The sequence below is a fragment of the Erpetoichthys calabaricus genome, chromosome 2 (genome assembly GCF_900747795.2).
Source record: "Erpetoichthys calabaricus chromosome 2, fErpCal1.3, whole genome shotgun sequence".
In the NCBI taxonomy this organism is placed as follows: domain Eukaryota; kingdom Metazoa; phylum Chordata; class Cladistia; order Polypteriformes; family Polypteridae; genus Erpetoichthys; species Erpetoichthys calabaricus.
This window is the reverse complement of record NC_041395.2, coordinates 99,839,204-99,859,176: the sequence shown is the minus strand read 5'-3', so window position 1 is coordinate 99,859,176 and position 19,973 is coordinate 99,839,204. Positions and strand designations below refer to the sequence as shown.

Below are 19,973 nucleotides of genomic sequence, written 5' to 3'. Positions count from 1 at the left end.
CCCTTTCGGTTTGTGCGTGCCGATGATTTCCACACGTGTTCAGTCTCTCCCTGTGCAGCGAGCGAGAGAGACACACACACACGCGAGAGAGACACACACACGCGCACGCGAGCATGAGAGAGAGAGAGAGAGAGAGACACGCACGCACGACAGAGAGCTAGAGAGAGAGAGACGGCTGGCCCCATAAGGGCTTGTTTTTAAAGAGACAGATTCCAGCATTGTTTTAACCTCGTTGTATTTAATGAAGACTTTTTTTCTATTGGAGTTTAACCTCCACTTCACTTCTGTTTACAGCGATCAGTTCGTAGCGTGCATTGTTGCAATGTTACTTTTCACTTCGGGTGTCCCTGCTCCTCATCACCCCAGCACTTCCTGGTGTGGTGGAAGTGCAGAGGTCCAGGACTCTCCAGGCATTGGGGCGCCCCCTGGTGGTGACCACAGGCCCCTACAGGGTTGAGCTTCAAAGCTCTGTACCCGTGGTCCCCACAGCAACCACAGTGGTCGCCCCCTCATGGTCTGGAGGAGGCGTGAGCCCTCCTCCGGTCCTCTTGGGCGTCCCGGCTGGGTACCACCTCCAGCCACGTGCCACAACGGGTAGAAGACATTTCAAGTCTATACATGTCCAAATTGTGTGACACTGCTATAAATTTTTACCCCTAAACATAACTCAGGCCTAAAGTAGGGCTCAATGTTGGCCACATTTATTATTTTCTCTTTGGTTTATACCCTTGCACAACTATGTAATGACTTATGCCAGACCTAACCACTAATAGCTGGTTTTAACATAGTAGTGCGTTTAGATGTAGCTTTGAAAAAGGAGTGATGCATTAAGTAGCAGAGTATTTCACACTCTGTCAGCATGCTCTATAAATCCTAGCCTGTCTGACTTGCATTTTCACTATACATCTCTGCACTTTTATTATTAAAATCATGTCATGAAGAAATTAAGGGGCAGCACAGTGGCACAATAGTAGCGCTGCAGCCTTGCTGTAAGGATACCATGGTTCGCCTCCTGGGTCCTCCCTGAGCCTGCGTGGGTTTCATCCGGGTGCTCTGCTTTCCTGCCATAGTCCAAAAACATGCAGCTTAGGTGAATTGGCTACACTAATTTGGCCCTAGTATGCATTTGGTGTGTGTGTGTGTTTGTCTTGCAATGGACTGGTGCCCTTGTGCAGGATCTGTTCCTGCCTTGCGCCCTATCCTGGCTGGGATAGCCTCCAGTACCCTCCGTGACCCTGGTCTGGATTAAGTGGGTTAGTTAATGACCTGACATGAAGAAATTAACATTTCAAAAAGACATTCTATTTGCTCTTGAAAAAAACTGTTTGCAGGTGGGTAGGCTGTTGTCAGTTTCTGCTGTACCTAACTTCGCCCCATTTATGCAGGTCTTCTGCACTGAAGCGAACTGCTGACCTTTACCTAAAACAATATACTTAGGTAATGTACTTGGCATATGCAGATATTATTTTTAAGGGTGGAACAAATTTGTAATATTTTGGTACTTGTTATTTTTAATAATTCACAAAGAACTTTTCCACAACAAACACCAAGTTTGTCTTCGATTTCCTTGAAGGTATAGGTCCAACTAAAGTGAGAGACCCAGAACTCTCCCTCTTTTGTAATGTAGTGTTGTGAAAAGGAGTGGAGGTAGACAACAAGAAGGATGCTGTAATCAAGGATAATCACTCTCTGAGAATTTGGAAGATCCTCGAGAATGGTCTTCCTAAATTTGCTAACTAGATTTGGCTAGATTAGTCTTTCCAGAATGAGATGCTGCTACATGCTTGAATATTGAAAACGCAGGCAAACAACTTTTCAGTTACTTCTGTTTTCTTTATAACTACATTCTGTGTTAGAACACGAGACACAGATCCTAAACAGATAGGCATTCTGAGTATATTTTGTAATTGTTTAACTTAAAATAACATTACTCTGATGGACACTCGAATGTTTTGACAAAATAAAACAATGCGGCAAAGGCTGCTGGCCTATGACAATGAGCAAGTCAATTAATATTCCTGTGTATATCAGTATACTTACACAACACATGGGATGGTGGAAACCTGTATGTAACAACTGTTGCTTCTTAAAATATTTGATGGTGAGTGCAGTTGGGTGAAAGCATTTTTTGCCACTCCTCTTTGGATTATTTGGGAACATGCTAATTCTTAAAAAGTCATTGTAGTTGCAGCAAGAAATTACTGTGGTTTCAGAATTAAGTCTGAATTATTTTTTACACATAAACCAAAAGCAAACAGCAAAGGCCTATCTGGTCCTTTGCCTTTCCTCTCAGATGACTAAGTTGTTCTGTAAATATAACACTAATAAACACATGGGAAGCAGAGGAGGTGGGGTGTTCTGAAAGCAAATATCACTTTACTAAATTTGAACAGTAAAGGTTATGACTTCATCTATTAAGCTGTAATATGCTACATGGCAGCAAATAGTACACCCAAGCAAATCAGATGAAGGCTTAAGAAAGTTCCATTTAAAGTCTGTCTGAAGTGCAGATTGACAGGTAATATTAGTAGTTTACATCATTGCTGGCTAATTCAAAGATAGATATTACCCGCTTACTGTGGTGGGTTGGCACCCTGCCCGGGATTGGTTCCTGCCTTGTGCCCTGTGTTGGCTGGGATTGGCTCCAGCAGACCCCCGTGACCCTGTGTTCGGATTCAGCGGGTTGGAAAATGGATGGATGGATATTACCTGCTTAACTGAAATGTGCTATTACTTAGCCAGCAATAGGAGGTAACCTATTTTCAATTGACACCCAAGAAAATAATACTGCTACAATATTTTTCATGACACTGTATTGAATGAGAGCAAGTTCACAACTGGTTCAGTCCAACTAACTGTAAACTTGTATAAAAGGTATATTATGTCATATAAAGTGATAGAATCTAAATAAAATGCAAAATGAATATCATTAAGGATGAAATATAAAGCAGCCTCAATGTCAGTGATATATATCAAGTCTAGAGTTCGTAGTAGTGTGGCAAGTACTTTGGAGAAAGAAACAAATGAATGTAATAATATGTTACTGGAAGAGTTGGACAGGTAATAAAGAAAACATATAAGGAGCATGTACCACCTATGCCAAATGCCAAACATAGTCAGTTTGTCTTAAATAATGTTGCAAGTAATGATACCATGTTCAAGAAACTACGTGTTACATGTTAATACTATAGTGAATGCATTGTCAATCAAAATCTCCACTATCAAATATATGTAGATGATTTAATAATTTTACTGAATAGTTTGTGTTTTGGGTCCATCCGATTTTTGTCGATTTAGAGTACAGCCCCTTTTTCACTAATGGTCACATGCACTGGGTAGTGACTGAAATAATAAAGTTATTACTTCAAGAGGCTATAATGTGATGCCATTGCAGTATTGCTGGGCTTACTTTCCGTGACAGTGTAAAGAGCTCAGCAATATAGGAGGAATGCTGCTTAGAGTGGAGCCATTTGAGGTGGTGTGTGCCTGTAGATAGGATGTCCAGTGGGTGTACGAGGCACAACCCACTGGGAGAACACCTACTGGCAGACCCAAGGAACACTGGAAGCATTATAAAGTAACTCTCTAATCTTCTGGGTATGTCTGGGTATTGGGTTGGAGGAAGTTGCTGGGGCAGAAAGGCCCAAGACCACACAGTTGAACATATTGCTACCAAAACTGCTATCAGAAAAAAGGGGAATGAAGATGATAATGTTGAGATTACCTTCTTAAACAAAAGCCACTGCAGGTAAATACAAGTCAACCATTAACAAAAGACGTCAAGGCTTCACTCATTAGCAAGTCCTGACTCCTATATAAAACAGTAATATTCTTTGAAAGTAACTGAGTAGCTATGCAGGAATAGCACATAAATGACATAATAGGAAGGTACAGTTCAGTGACAAAACACTGGAATTTTACCTAACATTTCCAAAAAGGCCTGTTAAAAAAAAAAAAACATATACATTTATTGAGTACAACGTTGTCATACATCATGGCCCAAAACAGAACTGCACATTTCAACTTTAGATTACTTAAAGTTCGAGCAGAAACGTGAATAAAACTAATAAAACTTTAAAGCCTTCCTAACTTTTCAGGTATTTTAATCTGAGAAGAGGTTGAAAAAAACTGTTTAACAAGTCATTTCAACATATATTGTAAAAGTTCCCTGTTCGTAACTAATGAATGAGAAAGACCTAAACAATAAGTTTTCCATATGGAAAGAAAAAAATATTAACTCTGGCCTCCATCCATCCATCCATCCATTGTCTCCCGCTTATCCGAGGTCGGGTCGCGGGGGCAGCAGCTTGAGCAGAGATGCCCAGACTTCCCTCTCCCCGGCCACTTCTTCTAGCTCTTCCGGGAGAATCCCAAGGCGTTCCCAGGCCAGTCGAGAGACATAGTCCCTCCAACGTGTCCTGGGTCTTCCCCGGGGCCTCCTCCCGGTTAGACGTGCCCGGAACACCTCACCAGGGAGGCGTCCAGGAGGCATCCTGATCAGATGCCCGAGCCACCTCATCTGACTCCTTTCGATGCGGAGGAGCAGCGGCTCTACTCTGAGCCCCTCCCGGATGACTGAGCTTCTCACCCTATCTTTAAGGGAAAGCCCAGACACCCTGCGGAGGAAACTCATTTCAGCCGCTTGTATTCGTGATCTCGTTCTTTCAGTCACTACCCATAGCTCATGACCATAGGTGAGGGTAGGAACATAGATTGACTGGTAAATTGAGAGCTTCGCCTTGCGGCTCAGCTCCTTTTTCACCACGACAGACCGATGCAGCGCCCGCATTACTGAGGATGCCGCACCGATTCGCCTGTCGATCTCACGCTCCATTCTTCCCTCACTCGTGAATAAGACCCCGAGATACTTGAACTCCTCCACTTGGGGCAGGATCTCGCTACCAACCCTGAGAGGGCACTCCACCCTTTTCTGGCTGAGGACCATGGTCTCGGATTTGGAGGCGCTGATTCTCATCCCAGCCGCTTCACACTCGGCTGTGAACCGATCCAGAGAGAGCTGAAGATCACGGCCTGATGAAGCAAACAGGACAACATCATCTGCAAAAAGCATTTTTTTTTTTTTTCTGGCCTGCATATTTATAATATCTGCAGGATATTTAAATAGGAACCCCAGGAAAAGAAAAAAAAAATCAAAGCTACAGCTGAAATTAAATGACGAGCCAATGCTTCTCTAGCCTGTATTCCCTGCTAAATTTATGTGAATTGGTTTTAATACAGGATGTGAGAGTCTGAAGAATAAGTGATAGTGATGTAATAATGTAAAAATGCAGCTACACGGTAAAGTTGCCTTTTATCTAAAGTAAAGTATTTTTTGTAAAATAAGAAATACAATTACTAATAAAGAAAAGAAAATGAACTGTAGTTCCTTAGGCCATGCTTAACATTTTGATTTATTAGCTGAAATGGGGTTCATTTAGAGAATATCTCTAAAAAAAAAAAAAAAAAAACTCTCTTTTAAAACCATTAGTCCCTCAATATCCCAAAACTCATCGAATTTCCCTTGGCTTACTGTGTTCTTAAACCTATACAGACTAAGGCAGTTCTCAGTATGCCAGTATACCTCTCTAAATCTTTCTTAATAAAGTAGTATGTAGTTTACATTTACCCAGTTCCTACTTTCATTAGCCTGTTTTGTCAATTACATTCTTCACAATTCCTTTGTTGAAAATATTCATCACTTTCACTACTTAAGTATAAATATTCTGTATGACTTTTTGTCCTATACCTATCCCCTTGTCTTTTCACTATGACTTCCTCACAGCCTATTAGGTTGTAGTTAACAAAAATTAATATATTCATTCGGGAACCTCATTACTTTATATTTTAAAAAGATATTCATACTGTATATAAATAAATCCCCTGTGCCCTAAGATTATGTTTTTGATTCTTTTAGTTTGTAAATATTTTTTTTTAAAATACATGAACATATTTATAGCCTCTAAATGTTTAACTACTCTTAATTAAAAGCCAGTTTATTACGAAGATGGATTTAACTTATCTAAAATGTGCCTTTTTCATAAAATAATTAATTTAATCAATTTACAATTACTCAAAAATACAAAAATGGTAGCTCTTCCTGTGACAGCTGAAGGATGCCAGAATATGGCATGTTTGGTGTTTTTTTTTTTGCTATTCAGCGTCAATTTATTAATTTCCAATATCCCTGCTTCCTGAGATGTGGCTGCATGTAGCAGAATTCATTTGCTTAGGTTTGATTCATGGCCATCAACTGGGAGCAAGTCAGCACTTCACTATATTGTTAAGTCAGCCATTGTCTTTGCATATCCAGCAGCAAGGCCACTTGGTCACAATTAGCTTTAATGTAAAGAACATGATTCTAACAGAAAAATTAGATGAGCTAAGCATTGTAAATTATTCACTGTTCTCAGTATCAACACTGTATGATATCTGTTCATTATGAATTATAATTTGACCTCTTAAGTACTGCATATGGTTTTTAAAGTTTTTGAAAGTATTCTGCCTTTATCTTTATCACCTATTCATAATCACTACTAAAAGAATAGTTCACTCTTAGTCTTTTTAACTTGAGAAACATACTTTGAATATTCTTAATGGAGTACTATGGTTTGAACAAGCATGCTATGAACAGAATAGTGAAATATTCATATAACATATTCAAAACCCAAGTCCCTAAGCAGAATGAACACTCTCAAAACAGAATGGTACTCTTCATGAGGGAGCTATTTCTATATGTACACCAAAACACAAAATAACACCACTTACTTGTACAGACTTCATTTTGTACAACACCTTGACATTTATTAATATAAACACTCATAGTAATAATAAAACAATCCTCATTACCACATTGAAATACATAAATTTTTGTTCAATTTCTATCAATTTTCCCTATTTAAAAGAATGTATCTTCTTACACAACTGCAGGAATTTTCATTTTGGATTGTGATATAATCACAATCAAGATCAAAGAAAGGGATGAAAAATAGTGGGTCTACACACACCATTTATCTCAACCTAGAAAGTCTGCTTGTGAAATTTTAATCTTTGAGCCATTGGTAACAGATTATATAGCCTGCTACATGAAGGGATATGATTTACAGCAGTGCTACATACAGCTGCAAACTGACATCTGGAGTTGTAAAAGGTTTCCTATGTTGAAGACAGAGGGATAAATAAAGCAAAGTGCATATTACATTCATATTGTGAAAGGCTCTGAATAAAAAACAGCTACTATATTTCAAATCTGTATTTTCATTTCCTTTTATTGCTGAATGAATAGTAACTCACACACTTTCATTTACCTACAGAAAAAAAATTTGCTAATGAATTTATTTCAAGTTCAAATTTATTATCATGTGTATATAGTACATTTAAATTTACCTTGCATGTCATATTAAGTTAATAGTAATGTTGAAATTAGTATAACCTTTTTGACCCCTATAATCATGTCTGTCTGTTAAGAAAAAGAAAAATCATATAAATCCTCATATCAAGATGTAATCTTATTTACAACAGTTATTTATGTGATCAATAAGAATGTAAATACATAAAGCATGTACTGTATTTTCTGGTGGAACATTTGAGAAGTAGAGTTAAATACTCTAAATCAAGTGTATCAGACTTGAGGGCTAGATCAGGCCTGTTAACCTTTTTAAAGTGCCCCTTTTCATCAAAATTCAAAACTACTTATGGCATGCAATGACTGTTAATTTTCTTAAAGAATCCTTTGACATGGACTTCGTACATAGAATGTACCCGTGATAATTTAGGATTACTTTTACACCTGCCATTAAAATCTGCTGCCAATGTCTTCTCACATTTATCTGCACAGAATAGTATACCACAGCTGCTAACCCATAGTTATAATGGAATCAGAAAAAGTGAACAGAATCTGTGCTATAAAGAAATTAGTGTTTTAGCAATGATACCAAAGATGTGAGCATCTCATGAAGGAGATGGCAGTTTGACTTCACACATACCGCTGCTTTCACACTGCTTACTTTTAAACCTGTATATGTGTCAGGGCTGTCTGTCCTTCTGCGGTTTACCTGACTGCTGCTATCACTATTCTTTCATCTCTTCACTGACTTGGTTGTTGTGTGTCAACAGAAAAGGCATTTGCATTTCCACTTATGTTAAATGTGATTACCATCTATTTCCATCCAACTCCGAATGTGGTCTGTGTGATCCATCACCAGTGTAGTTACACATTTAACGTGGTCAAGGGCTATCTGATCATAATATAGGTTAATGCAAGTATAAACACTTGTACTCTGCTTTATCTACAAATTCTTTCATGTGTCTGGACTCCCACTCTCAATCAACTTTATGAACTGTATGCAGTATATTTGTGGTTACTGGTAGCTTTCCAAACATGCTGCAATATATAAGAAAAGAAAATGCATAAAGATGGAAGACAGTTTAAAATAAGATCCCACCCAAGCAGAATATAAGATGTTGATGAGCAGAGAACAACCTGTGTGTCTTGCTGTAAAGAAAATGTGGCAGTAGTTGTTTGTTGATGTATTCCAGCCCATATTGGGTTGTGTAAAGTTTTATTTTAGCCCAAATAGAAATGAGTTTGACACCCCTGGTTTAAACTATAAATCAGACATGGAAAATTAATCTTTCAGATTTCCTTTCCTGGAATAAAATGAAAGTAATGGATACTGAAACAAAAGTCAAGAAGAAGAAAGAATGAACCAAATGAAATTTTACTTTTTGAAACACACCCAACTTTCCATTATTTTTAATTGATATTCTGAAGAGGAGCATCCACAAACAATCATCATCACCATTATTTTTATCTTTGGTTTAACAGTCATTTTCTTGGTTGACCCCAACCCAAACCCCCCCCCCCCATCCTCCCTTAAATAATTCTACTATGTCATCAACTGATGCACATACACCAACAGCCTAGTAACAGGAGAGCACTTCTAGTAATGATTTTGGCACTAACACTGGGTGGAATATCAATGTTAGAAAGTAAAAGTAAAGTATAAATTACAAAATAATAAATAAATTGAAGAAAACAAAACATTGAAAAAAAATATCCAAAACATCCTAAAATCACCTTAAATAGATGGAGATCCTGACACTTTTCATTTCTCACATAAAATCACAATTCCAATAGAATTAAAAAGATTATAATTCAAACATCAATAAAACTCAAGTGTTTTGAGATCAATAAGAACATAACTGGAGATTTATAAAATATTGAAAGTTAAGAAAATTAGCAGCACTGCCTTACATTTTTGAACACTGGCTTTGAAGGTGGTAAAAAAATTTGTCATTCCATTCACAGCAGTCTAGTATGGAACCTACTCAAAATCATCAAAGCTGATTCCGTTAGAAAATACTGAAAAACTAAAAAAATAATAAGTATAAAATCTGAAACACACCACCAGAAATGTTGAAGTCTACATTGAGAGATAAATTTATATACTTTCTTATTAGACAACTGCATATTTCATAGACAATGAAAAACAAAGTTTTTTCTGCAGTAAATTACAAATGTTACAAAGAAAGCATTTGACAATAACAAAAAAGAGATGTGCACCATTTATAAAAAACTACAATAAAAACATTTTATAAAGATGTGGTATTTATACTGTCATTGTAAATCAGTTGTTGTCTTTGTCAGAAAGAATTCCCAAATATTTTACAGAAATAGACAACAAAAGTGATCCAAACACCAGGAGTTATATTTGTTCTCATTTTCTTTTCTTACCTTGTTGGGGCTCATTGGTTCACTACTGTTTTCCTTGAATTTCTCCTGTAGGGTCTCTGCCAACTGACATAATAAGACTCCATTATCTAATTCTTCCATGAATCTCTCTGCTGTTATTTCCTTACCTATATTTGATTGGGAAATATAAAAAACACACACACATAATTAAATCAAGACTAATGATCACTTTCAAAAATACTTGTCCAAAAATGAAATATGGTTAATTGTTTTCTGGAAGATATCTGAAAAAGACTCATTCATTCATTTTCAGAATCCACTTATTCACAAATATATACAAGGGATGTTCAAAAAGTTTCTGCACTTTTTTTAACTCTATTTATTAAGAATTTCAAAAACAAATTACATCACTTTTCTACATAGTCACCTTTGTTTGTGATGCAATTTTCTCAGCGTCGTACCAACTTTTTAATGCCCAAGTACTACTCCTGCCTATATATATTCTAGCAAATCGTACTTGCAAAAATTTTGCAAGAATAAAAGCGTTAATGAAATGATGATGAGGGAGAGAAGAACATCACACATTACAGTAAGAAAGCAGATTATTTTAATAAGTGACTTGTGAAAGGACTCAGTATTACAATAGTCACATGATATGTATGGGACATTATTAAAGTCAGCTACAGCAGCATGAATATTTACAATACAAAGTGTAACATGAACAGGTTAACAGAACATATTGGAAAAGAAGGGAAATGCAGGGCAAATGTAAGTTAGTATGTGTGAAGTGTGGCCTTCAGATAATGTACCATACTGACATCTGTAATAATTGTCAGAAAACGCAATTTGTTGCATAAACGTTATTGTCAGCGAAAATATTTCCGTGTGTAACCCGCAAGTACCTGTACGTTTAACCCAGGTTTCGATGTACAGTAACTCTGAAAAATGTAGTGTATAACTGGCCATGGCAAATAAACTCCGACGTTATTAAACATTTGTCCTTGTGACTTGGTGATAGTCATACAATATGCTAAATGAATGGGGAATTGCCTACGCCATAATTTAAAGGGAATATGTTGTTTTGACTTGTCAGTGTTATGGAATCCCTGTAGTTTTTTCGTCGCAATGTTTGTTGTTGTCAGGCAGTTTGCTGCTGCTCTTCAGAAAGGTTGTGTGTGTAATTTGTTTTCCGCTCACTGTCTAGGTGCAAGACTTGAAGTAGATGTTTCTGCAAGACGTGAAGTAGATGTTTCTGCTTCTGTGCATTGGTCTGAGTATGTAGACCGGCAAGACTGTTTCTGTTAGTTGCAGATAGGCTGTATGTGCCTTTTCATTTTCTCGGGAGGCTTACCTTGAAGTGAAGGAAAGAGGAGGTGTAAAACGGTAGTGTCATAATGCAGTTTCAGTCAGTAACAAAGTATGCAAAAAATAAACAGTCAAATACCACAGTCGATAATTGGTCACATTGAAGAATTGAAGATAAGCCTAAGACCAAAACTCTGCCAGGAGCATGGATTCCTCTCTATTGTTTTGGTGGGATATAGTAGTTGTGGAAACCATTGTTTATATCGAGCATGAACGGACACAAGCAAAATAATATAAAGATATATATATATATTTTAAGGTGTAAAAATTAAGTGTTGGAATTTCTCAACTCTCAATCCCTGACTGTGTTGAATATACACGTGACATGACAGTCAAGAAAGTTTGTTTCATTTAAAGCATTTTTACTGGAGAAAATTCTGTATATGTGATGCTTACTATTCAATATATTCATCACAGGTTTAATGTTGGTCACTAGTATGAAAAATTAAAATGCAGTGTCTTTGCAGTTGCTGAATAGCACTCTACTGTGCTTTTCCAGAAAACAGTAAATCAAAATTGTATTGCACAACATTACAGTTGTTAACTAGAAAATGTTGTCACTGTGCAGCAGTGATAGATTTTCTTCTGCCAGGAAACATCTTCCTGTGCCTTTCAACTGTCTGTAGAATGTATTGTTTCTGCTCCTCATCAGTTGTTATCGCAGAGTTGTAATCCTGAATAAGTGCATTGCCTCTTTTGGCAAAGTAATTTACAACTCACAGTTCTCTGACACGACGCACAGCTGCTTGATAGTCTGGGCAATCATTCCGTTAATGTAGACTAACTGAAAGATAGTCAGTTGGTAGCATCAAACGTTCGATCAATTGCTTCACAGACTGTGTAACAAAATTGTGTCTTCATTGGATGGCAGCTTATGACCACTTATATAAGCAATTGGTTCACCAACCAGGCACACTGTACTCAGGTTACGTGTCAAAGGTGCAGACAAACTTGCTGCTATGTAATTACTGAAAAGGATACAAAACAAATGGTGTAAACAAAATTTAAAACGCAAGCAAATTGCCAAGCAGACACAGAAAAAGTGGTCCCCAATTATAATTGTGCAGTAAGTTTAAGTAATAAGTATACAGTAATAAGTAATAAGTATACGGCACGGTGGCGCAGTGGGTAGCGCTGCTGCCTCGCAGTTGGGACACCTGGGGACCTGGGTTCGCTTCCCGGGTCCTCCCTGCGTGGAGTTTGCATGTTCTCCCCGTGTCTGCGTGGGTTTCCTCCGGGCGCTCCGGTTTCCTCCCACAGTCCAAAGACATGCAGGTTAGGTGGATTGGCGATTCTAAATTGGCCCTAGTATGTGCTTGGTGTATGGGTGTGTTTGTGTGTGTCCTGCGGTGGGTTGGCACCCTGCCCAGGATTGGTTCCTGCCTTGTGCCCTGTGTTGGCTGGGATTGGCTCCAGCAGACCCCCGTGACCCTGTGTTCGGATTCAGCGGGTTGGGAAATGGATGGATGGATGGGATAAAATAAGAATAAAATTACCATAAAATAATGTAAACACTAGTAGTTAAGAAACAACTTGCAAAATGTTCACAAATGAAAAACTCACCCAATCAAATTCAACAAGCAATGTAGTATAAAGACACTAAATTACTGTAATTGTTACAAAGAGTAAACAACAAAATGGCTGGCAATAGTGACAAAGAAGTAAATTTGAAAGGATATTTTAAAAAATATGAAATTTCATAATTTACCTGCAGTTAGTACTGTAGTGGAACCAACATCTGAAGTTGAAACAATACTGAAAGCTGGCAAACCATTACTAGTTCAAGCTGAATGTGACACCTCTAGACTTTTTTTAAAATCCATAAAATTTTATAGAAACAGACATATATATATATATCTTTATATATATTCTTCATTTGGATCTTGATCTTTGTTTGTCTGCGAATTCACTGCCTTGTGTGGTGTTCCTGCTGTGTTCAGTAGAGGGCAGTAGTGATGGAGGAGGAGAGGAAATAAGGGGGAGGATCGTTGGACGAGGTTGGAGTGTGGTGATTAAAGAGGATTGAACTAAGGGAGACTACGTGCTGTTTGTACTGGCTGAATACACAACACCTTAGTTGTTACTTTTGTTTACAAACACTGTCAATACCACTCTTTGTGTTTAGATCTGGCGTCGATACCGTGCTTTGTGTTTAGATCTGGCGTCGACACCTGCTTCGTTGTTGAGACTGTGGTTTTTTGTGTTTCTATCGACCGTCGTTGGCAGCACTTCGTCCAAATCGAATGTTCACCCACTTCTTGGAGTCGGCAGTCAGAGTATATAAGTCGGACACACTTCTGTGATTTTCCATCAGTCGGCGTTTGGAGTTCAAGAAAGAAGCATTGGTTCTTCCTTACTCTTTGGATTGCCACAAAGCAACCTGCAATATTGGAGAAAAGTTGAGAAGAGATCGTGAGAGGAAACGACAGCATCATGAAAACGAGACGGACTGTGAACGGAGAGAAGCAGAAATGCTCCTCCACCACCACATAATTACTATTCGACAGTGATTCCGAGTAGGCCGTTCCTATCGAATCAATGTCCAAGGGTTTTGTTTTGTAATTTTGTTTCCCTTATAAAAAATCATAATGCTGTGCGACGAAGGGCCCAGTTCATGACTGGCAGCCGCGTTTAAACAGGGAGCCCTTCACAGACAACTTTAACATGCGCAACATAGATACAGAACCATCGGAAGTACTATGTACTGTAACTGAGCATTTTTTTCTGCACAATATTTGCTTTTGTTTTTTTGAGTCAGGGGCTAATATTTTTAGTTCACTGGAGCTCCTTACTGCAGAATATGCAAGATACAGCTGACAATGAGTAAAACATTTCCCACTGTAGATTAGCTCCTGCTTTATTTAGTGACTGACCTTGTCTTTTGTTGATGGTCATTGCAAAACACACCACAGGAAACTATTTTTGAGAATTGAAATGGGTAATCAGTAGGGATCATGGGAAGTTGGGGTATAAATAGAAATTCACTCTGTAGCACATTCTGTAAAAATGGTAGCTTCAATCAGATTTGAACAGAACGCTTTGATCTGTAATCCTGTACTGTTACAAAGTTTTGGAGGGTTTAGTTCAAAAGCAGTATACTGTACACTGAACTGAAGTTTTCTTCAATTTATTAAAAACACCATTAACATTTATAGGATGTATATTTATGTGGCTCATTCAATGAACTGAACGTTTTAATAGGGGTGCATGATTATGACAAAATGAATAACTTATGATTATTGCCTTTGATATGATAATTGAGATTATTAATATCAATTAACAGTACAATGAAAAATGTACACCTTGTCTTACCAACTGTATATTCTACATTCTGTTTACACACGGTACAGTACAATCATAATTGTGCAAGGAAGCACTTAAAAATTAATATGAAATTGTTAAATATTGGATTAGTTGATAAATTAAAAATTTAGTGTTTAATGATCCTTCATTTTTATTTGTTACAATAAGGATACAGCACACTTACAAAGTTTTTGTCACTATTTTTTAATACAGTAAATTACTGATATACAAAATATTTATTTATGAATATTTGAGTATAACACAAACATTCCTACTTTTGTTTCCAAAATTAATGTTTCTTCTGAAAAACCAGCCATCACCACAACTTATCATTCAAAGATGTAAAATGTGGGAAAATGTTAAATAGAGTGGTACCTTGAGATACGAGTGCCCCAACGTACGAGTTTTTTGAGATACGAGCCGTCACTAGGTCGATTTTTTGCTTTGAGATACGAGCTAAAATTCGAAATACGAGCCATCAAAGAGCTTGTCGCCGCACATTCCGAGGAACTGACGACGGAGGAGTTGACAGAACTACAGACACGGCAACATACGGAGGTTCTGCAGGAGATCGGTATCGCGGAGGAGGTTACCTCATAAAGTGTAATAAAGTGTTTGCAATATGGGAAAAAGTTTCGAACTTTAAAGAAAAGAAACACCCTGAAAAAGTTGCAACTGATCGTGCAGCGGCGCTATTTAATAACACCTGCCTAATGCTTTACTTTATTGAAAAGAAACAACCTGAAAAAGTTGCAACTGATCGTGCAGCGGCGCTATTTAATGGCACTTGCCTAACGCTTGACTTTATTGAAAAGGAACCCTGAAAAAATTGCAACTGATCGTGCAGCGGCGCTATTTAATGACACTTGCCTAACTCATTTCAGAAACATTCTAAAAGGTGAGGACTAAACAAAGCTCCTTGGATAGGATTCTATTGAAATGCCTTGAGAATGAAAGTGAGGAAAGCGTGGCAAGAAAGAAAAAAAACTAGTGAAGATGAAAATTAAGTTAAGCAAAAGTGAAAGAAAAAAACATTACAATATGCTAATCGGCTTTGCCAACATCTGTTTATTTCTTGAGATTCTCTTTTATGTATTAGGTTTTATTTTGTTTGTATACAATATTTGTTCATTATAAATACATTTTTCTTATGTTGAAAACATTTAACAAAAAATTGGGGTGGTTTTTTGGGGGCTGGCACGAATTAATCCCATTTCAATTAATTTCAATGGGGAAAATTGATTTGAGATATGAGCATTTTGACTTACGAGCTCGGTCACGGAATGAATTAAACTCGTATTTCAAGGTACCACTGTATGGGGATGTTAAACTGGGGTTCTGCTGTACTAAGAAAACAAATGTTCCACTTGTATGTAAAAATGAAACTACATGATAAAACCTTAAATGACAGTAACATAGTTATTACATGTAACAATATAAATACATAGCAAGGTCAAGAAGTATTTTGATAGTAATTCACTGTTAACAAGTTGCTACCAGACTTGGTCCTTGACCAGTGGCATGCCCGTTCTTGAGAAAACTATTATAATGAAAGGAACACTCATTTAAAGAAGCAGTATTGCAAGCATCTGGTTTTAGTATATATTCTTCATCAATATAATGAACTGTTATGCTCGGGTGTGCTCCCATAGTTCTACTCAACCACAAATTGGCTGCGGTTGCATAAAGTGCCACTTGTTTAAGATCAATTTTGACTTTTGTCTAAAATTTGGAATAAAGTGAATGCAACGTTGTGACTTCGAAATAATAATAATTACAGGAGAGGGTGACTTTTCTTAACCTGACTGTTGATCATTTTATAAGCCTTCATTGGACACAGTTTTAACCAAAGCCATGTCTTCTGATAAACAAAACAAGATGACTACTGTTAACAGATTTTGCTTTTGATAGACTGCTGTATAAAGACATGCATTACTGTGAACAGGTAATTATTTGTTATCTATGTCACGGACCTAACATTACTGGAACTCAGTGCTGCTTGATTAGCTTTCATGCACTCATGCACTATATGGTTGAATTTTAAATGGCTGTGTAAGTGTTTTCTCGCAGTGGTTTACTAGCTCACACAGTATACTTTTGAAAACAGCAAATTTATAAATTAAGGACATTTCCCTTAATTTTGGTACTTAAACATCTAAAAAGTGTCAGATGATGTCCGTTAAACATTTCTAATCCTCCTTGATTTTTCTTAAAGCTGCTGGAAACAGACACTAAACATATTCAAACTTTTTAAAAGATGCTGTCCGGAAACAGACTCCTAAAAATTTGCTAACCTTTTAGCATGCAGTTAGCCGTATGATGAGAGTGCCTCTGTACAGTATATACAAAGCAGTGCATGAAGTGGATATACATAAGTGCAGGTATTGAGGAGCATGAAGCAGTAGATTTGATTGCCCCAACGCAATTTCTGTGGCTTCTCTGTTGGAAATTCAAATGCTAATATCTATGATATCACTCCTTTTGAGCTTGCAGCACAGCTCTCAGTGAGAGGCTGGGTGGTGGTGGTGGGGTATTTAGTTTTTTCATGGAGGCGTTGACAGTTTATGAGTTACTCCTAAATATTGAAATACCATCCTGCCAAATTTCAGCTTTTTCCTAAATAGCAGGAAATAGCCCCCTCCTCGAACTGCCACCTTATCGTGGTGGAGGGGTTTGCGTGTCCCAATGATCCTTGGAGCTCTGTTGTCCGGGGCTTTATGCCCCTGGTAGGGCCACCCAAGGCAAACTGGTCCTAGGTGAGGGATGAGACAAAGTGCGGTTCATCAAAACCTCCATGATGAATACAAAATTTGGACAGCGTTTTCCCTCGCCCGGACGCGGGTCACTGGGGCCCCCCTCTGGAGCCAGGCCTGGAGGTGGGGCTCGATGACGAGCGCCTGGTGGCCGGGCTTGCACCCATGGGGCTCGGCCGGGCACAGCCCGAAGAGGCAACGTGGGTCCACCTTTCCATGGGCTCACCACCTATGGGAGGGGCCAAGGAGGTCGGGTGCAGTGTGAGTTGGGTAGTGGCCGAAGGCGGGGACCTTGGCGGTCCGATCCTCGACTATAGAAGCTGGCTCTTGGGACGTGGAATGTCACCTCTCTGAAGGGGAAGGAGCCTGAGCTAGTGCGCGAGGTCGAGAGGTTCCGGCTAGATATAGTCGGGCTCACCTCGACGCGCAGCTTGGACTCTGGAACCAATCTCCTTGAGAGGGGCTGGACTCTCTACCACTCTGGAGTTGCCCCCGGTGAGAGGCGCTGCGCAGGTGTGGGCATACTTATTGCCCCTCGACTTGGAGCCTGTACATTGGGGTTTACCCCGGTGGACGAGAGGGTAGCCTCCCTCCGCCTTCAGGTGGGGGGACGGGTCCTAACTGTTGTTTGTGCGTATGCACCGAACAGCAGTTCAGAGTACCCACCCTTTTTGGAGTCCCTGGAGGGGGTGCTGGAGGTCACACCTTCTGGGGACTCCCTCGTACTGCTGGGAGACTTCAATGCTCATGTGGGCAATGACAGTGAGACCTGGAAGAGCGTGATTGGGAGGAATGGCCCCCCCCGATCTGAACCCGAGTGGTGTTTTGTTATTGGACTTCTGTGCTCGTCACGGATTGTCCATAACGAACACCATGTTCAAGCATAGGGGTGTTCATATGTGCACTTGGCACCAGGACACCCTAGGCCTCAGTTCGATGATCGACTTTGTGGTCGTGTCGTCGGACTTGCGGCCACATGTCTTGGACACTCGGGTGAAGAGAGGGGCTGAGCTGTCAACTGATCACCACCTGGTGGTGAGTTGGCTCCAATGGTGGGGGAGGATGCCGGTCAGGCCTGGTAGGCCCAAACGTGTTGTGAGGGTCTGCTGGGAACGTCTGGCAGAGCCCCCTGTCAGAAGTAGCTTCAACTCCCACCTCCGGCAGAACTTCGACCATGTCCCGAGGGAGGTGGGGGACATTGAGTCCGAATGGGCCATGTTCCGTGCCTCTATTGTTGAGGCGGCTGACCGGAGCTGTGGCCATAAGGTAGTCGGTGCCTGTCGTGGCGGCAATCCCCGAACCCGTTGGTGGAAACCAGCGGTGAAGGATGCCATCAAGCTGAAGAAGGAGTCCTACTGGTCCCTTTTGTCCTGTGGGACTCTGGAGGCAGCTGATAGGTACCGGCAGGCCAAGCGGAATGCAGCTTCGGTGGTTGCTGAGGCAAAAACTTGGGCATGGGAGGAGTTTGGGGAGGCCATGGAGAACGACTTTCAGACGGCTTCGAGGAGATTCTGGTCCACCGTCCGGCGTCTCAGGAGGGGGAAGCAGTGCAGTGTCAACACTGTGTATGGTGGGGATGGTGCGCTGATGACCTCGACTCGGGACATTGTGGGTCGGTGGGGGGAGTACTTCGAAGACCTCCTCAATCCCACTAACATGCCTTCCAATGAGGAAGCAGAGCCTGGGGACTCCGAGGTGGGCTCCCCCATCTCTGGGACTGAGGTCACCGAGGTGGTCAAAAAACTCCTTGGTGGCAGGGCCCCGGGGGTGGATGAGATACGCCCGGAGTTCCTCAAGGCTCTGGATGTTGTAGGGCTGTCTTGGTTGACATGTCTCTGCAACATCGCATGGACATCAGGGACAGTGCCTTTGGATTGGCAGACTGGGGTGGTGGTCCCCCTCTTTAAGAAAGGGGACCGGAGGGTGTGTTCCAACTACAGAGGGATCACACTCCTCAGCCTCCCTGGAAAAGTCTATTCGGGGGTCCTGGAGAGGAGGGTCCGTTGGATAGTCAAACCTCGGATTCAGGAGGAACAGTGTGGTTTTCGTCCTGGTCGCGGAACAGTGGACCAGCTCTACACCCTTAGCAGGGTCCTGGAGGGTGCATGGGAGTTCGCCCAACCAGTCTACATGTGTTTTGTGGACTTGGAAAAGGCATTCAACCGTGTCCCTCGGGGAATCCTGTGGGGGGTGCTCCGAGAGTATGGGGTACTGGACCCCCTGATAAGAGCTGTTCGGTCCCTGTACAATCGGTGTCAGAGCTTGGTCCGCATTGCCGGCAGTAAGTCGAACCCGTTTCCAGTGAGAGTTGGACTCCGCCAGGGCTGCCCTTTGTCACCGATTCTGTTCATAACTTTTATGGACAGAATTTCTAGGCGCAGCCAGGGTGTTGAGGGGGTCCAGCTTGGTGGACTCAGGATTGGGTCACTGCTTTTTGCAGATGATGTTGTCCTGTTTGCTTCATCAGGCCGTGATCTTCAGCTCTCTCTGGATCGGTTCGCAGCTGAGTGTGAAGCGGCTGGGATGGGAATCAGCACCTCCAAATCCGAGACCATGGTCCTCAGCCGGAAAAGGGTGGAGTGCCCTCTCAGGGTTGGGAGCGAGATCCTGCCCCAAGTGGAGGAGTTCAAGAATCTCGGGGTCTTGTTCACGAGTAAGGGAAGAATGGAGCGTGATATCGACAGGCGGATCGGTGCGGTGTCCGCAGTGATGCGGGCTCTGCATCGGTCTGTCGTGGTGAAAAAGGAGCTGAGCCATAAGGCAAAGCTCTCAATTTACCAGTCAATCTATGTTCCTACCCTCACCTATGGTCATGAACTATGGGTAGTGACCGAAAGAACGAGATCGCGAATACAAGCGGC

At 40.4% G+C, this 19,973-nt stretch overlaps 1 protein-coding gene across 3 annotated transcripts in view; it reads right to left on the bottom strand.

Moving 5' to 3' along the window:
- The window catches only part of LOC114646179 (growth arrest-specific protein 2), a 181,875-nt gene that overhangs the window by 108,656 nt on the left and 53,246 nt on the right, over positions 1-19,973 (bottom strand). For all 3 annotated transcript variants that reach the window (XM_028794212.2, XM_051923140.1, XM_051923139.1), the window contains one exon: positions 9,734-9,858. In XM_028794212.2, the coding sequence (XP_028650045.1) occupies positions 9,734-9,858 (125 nt within the window). The remainder of the gene's footprint in view (positions 1-9,733; positions 9,859-19,973) is intronic.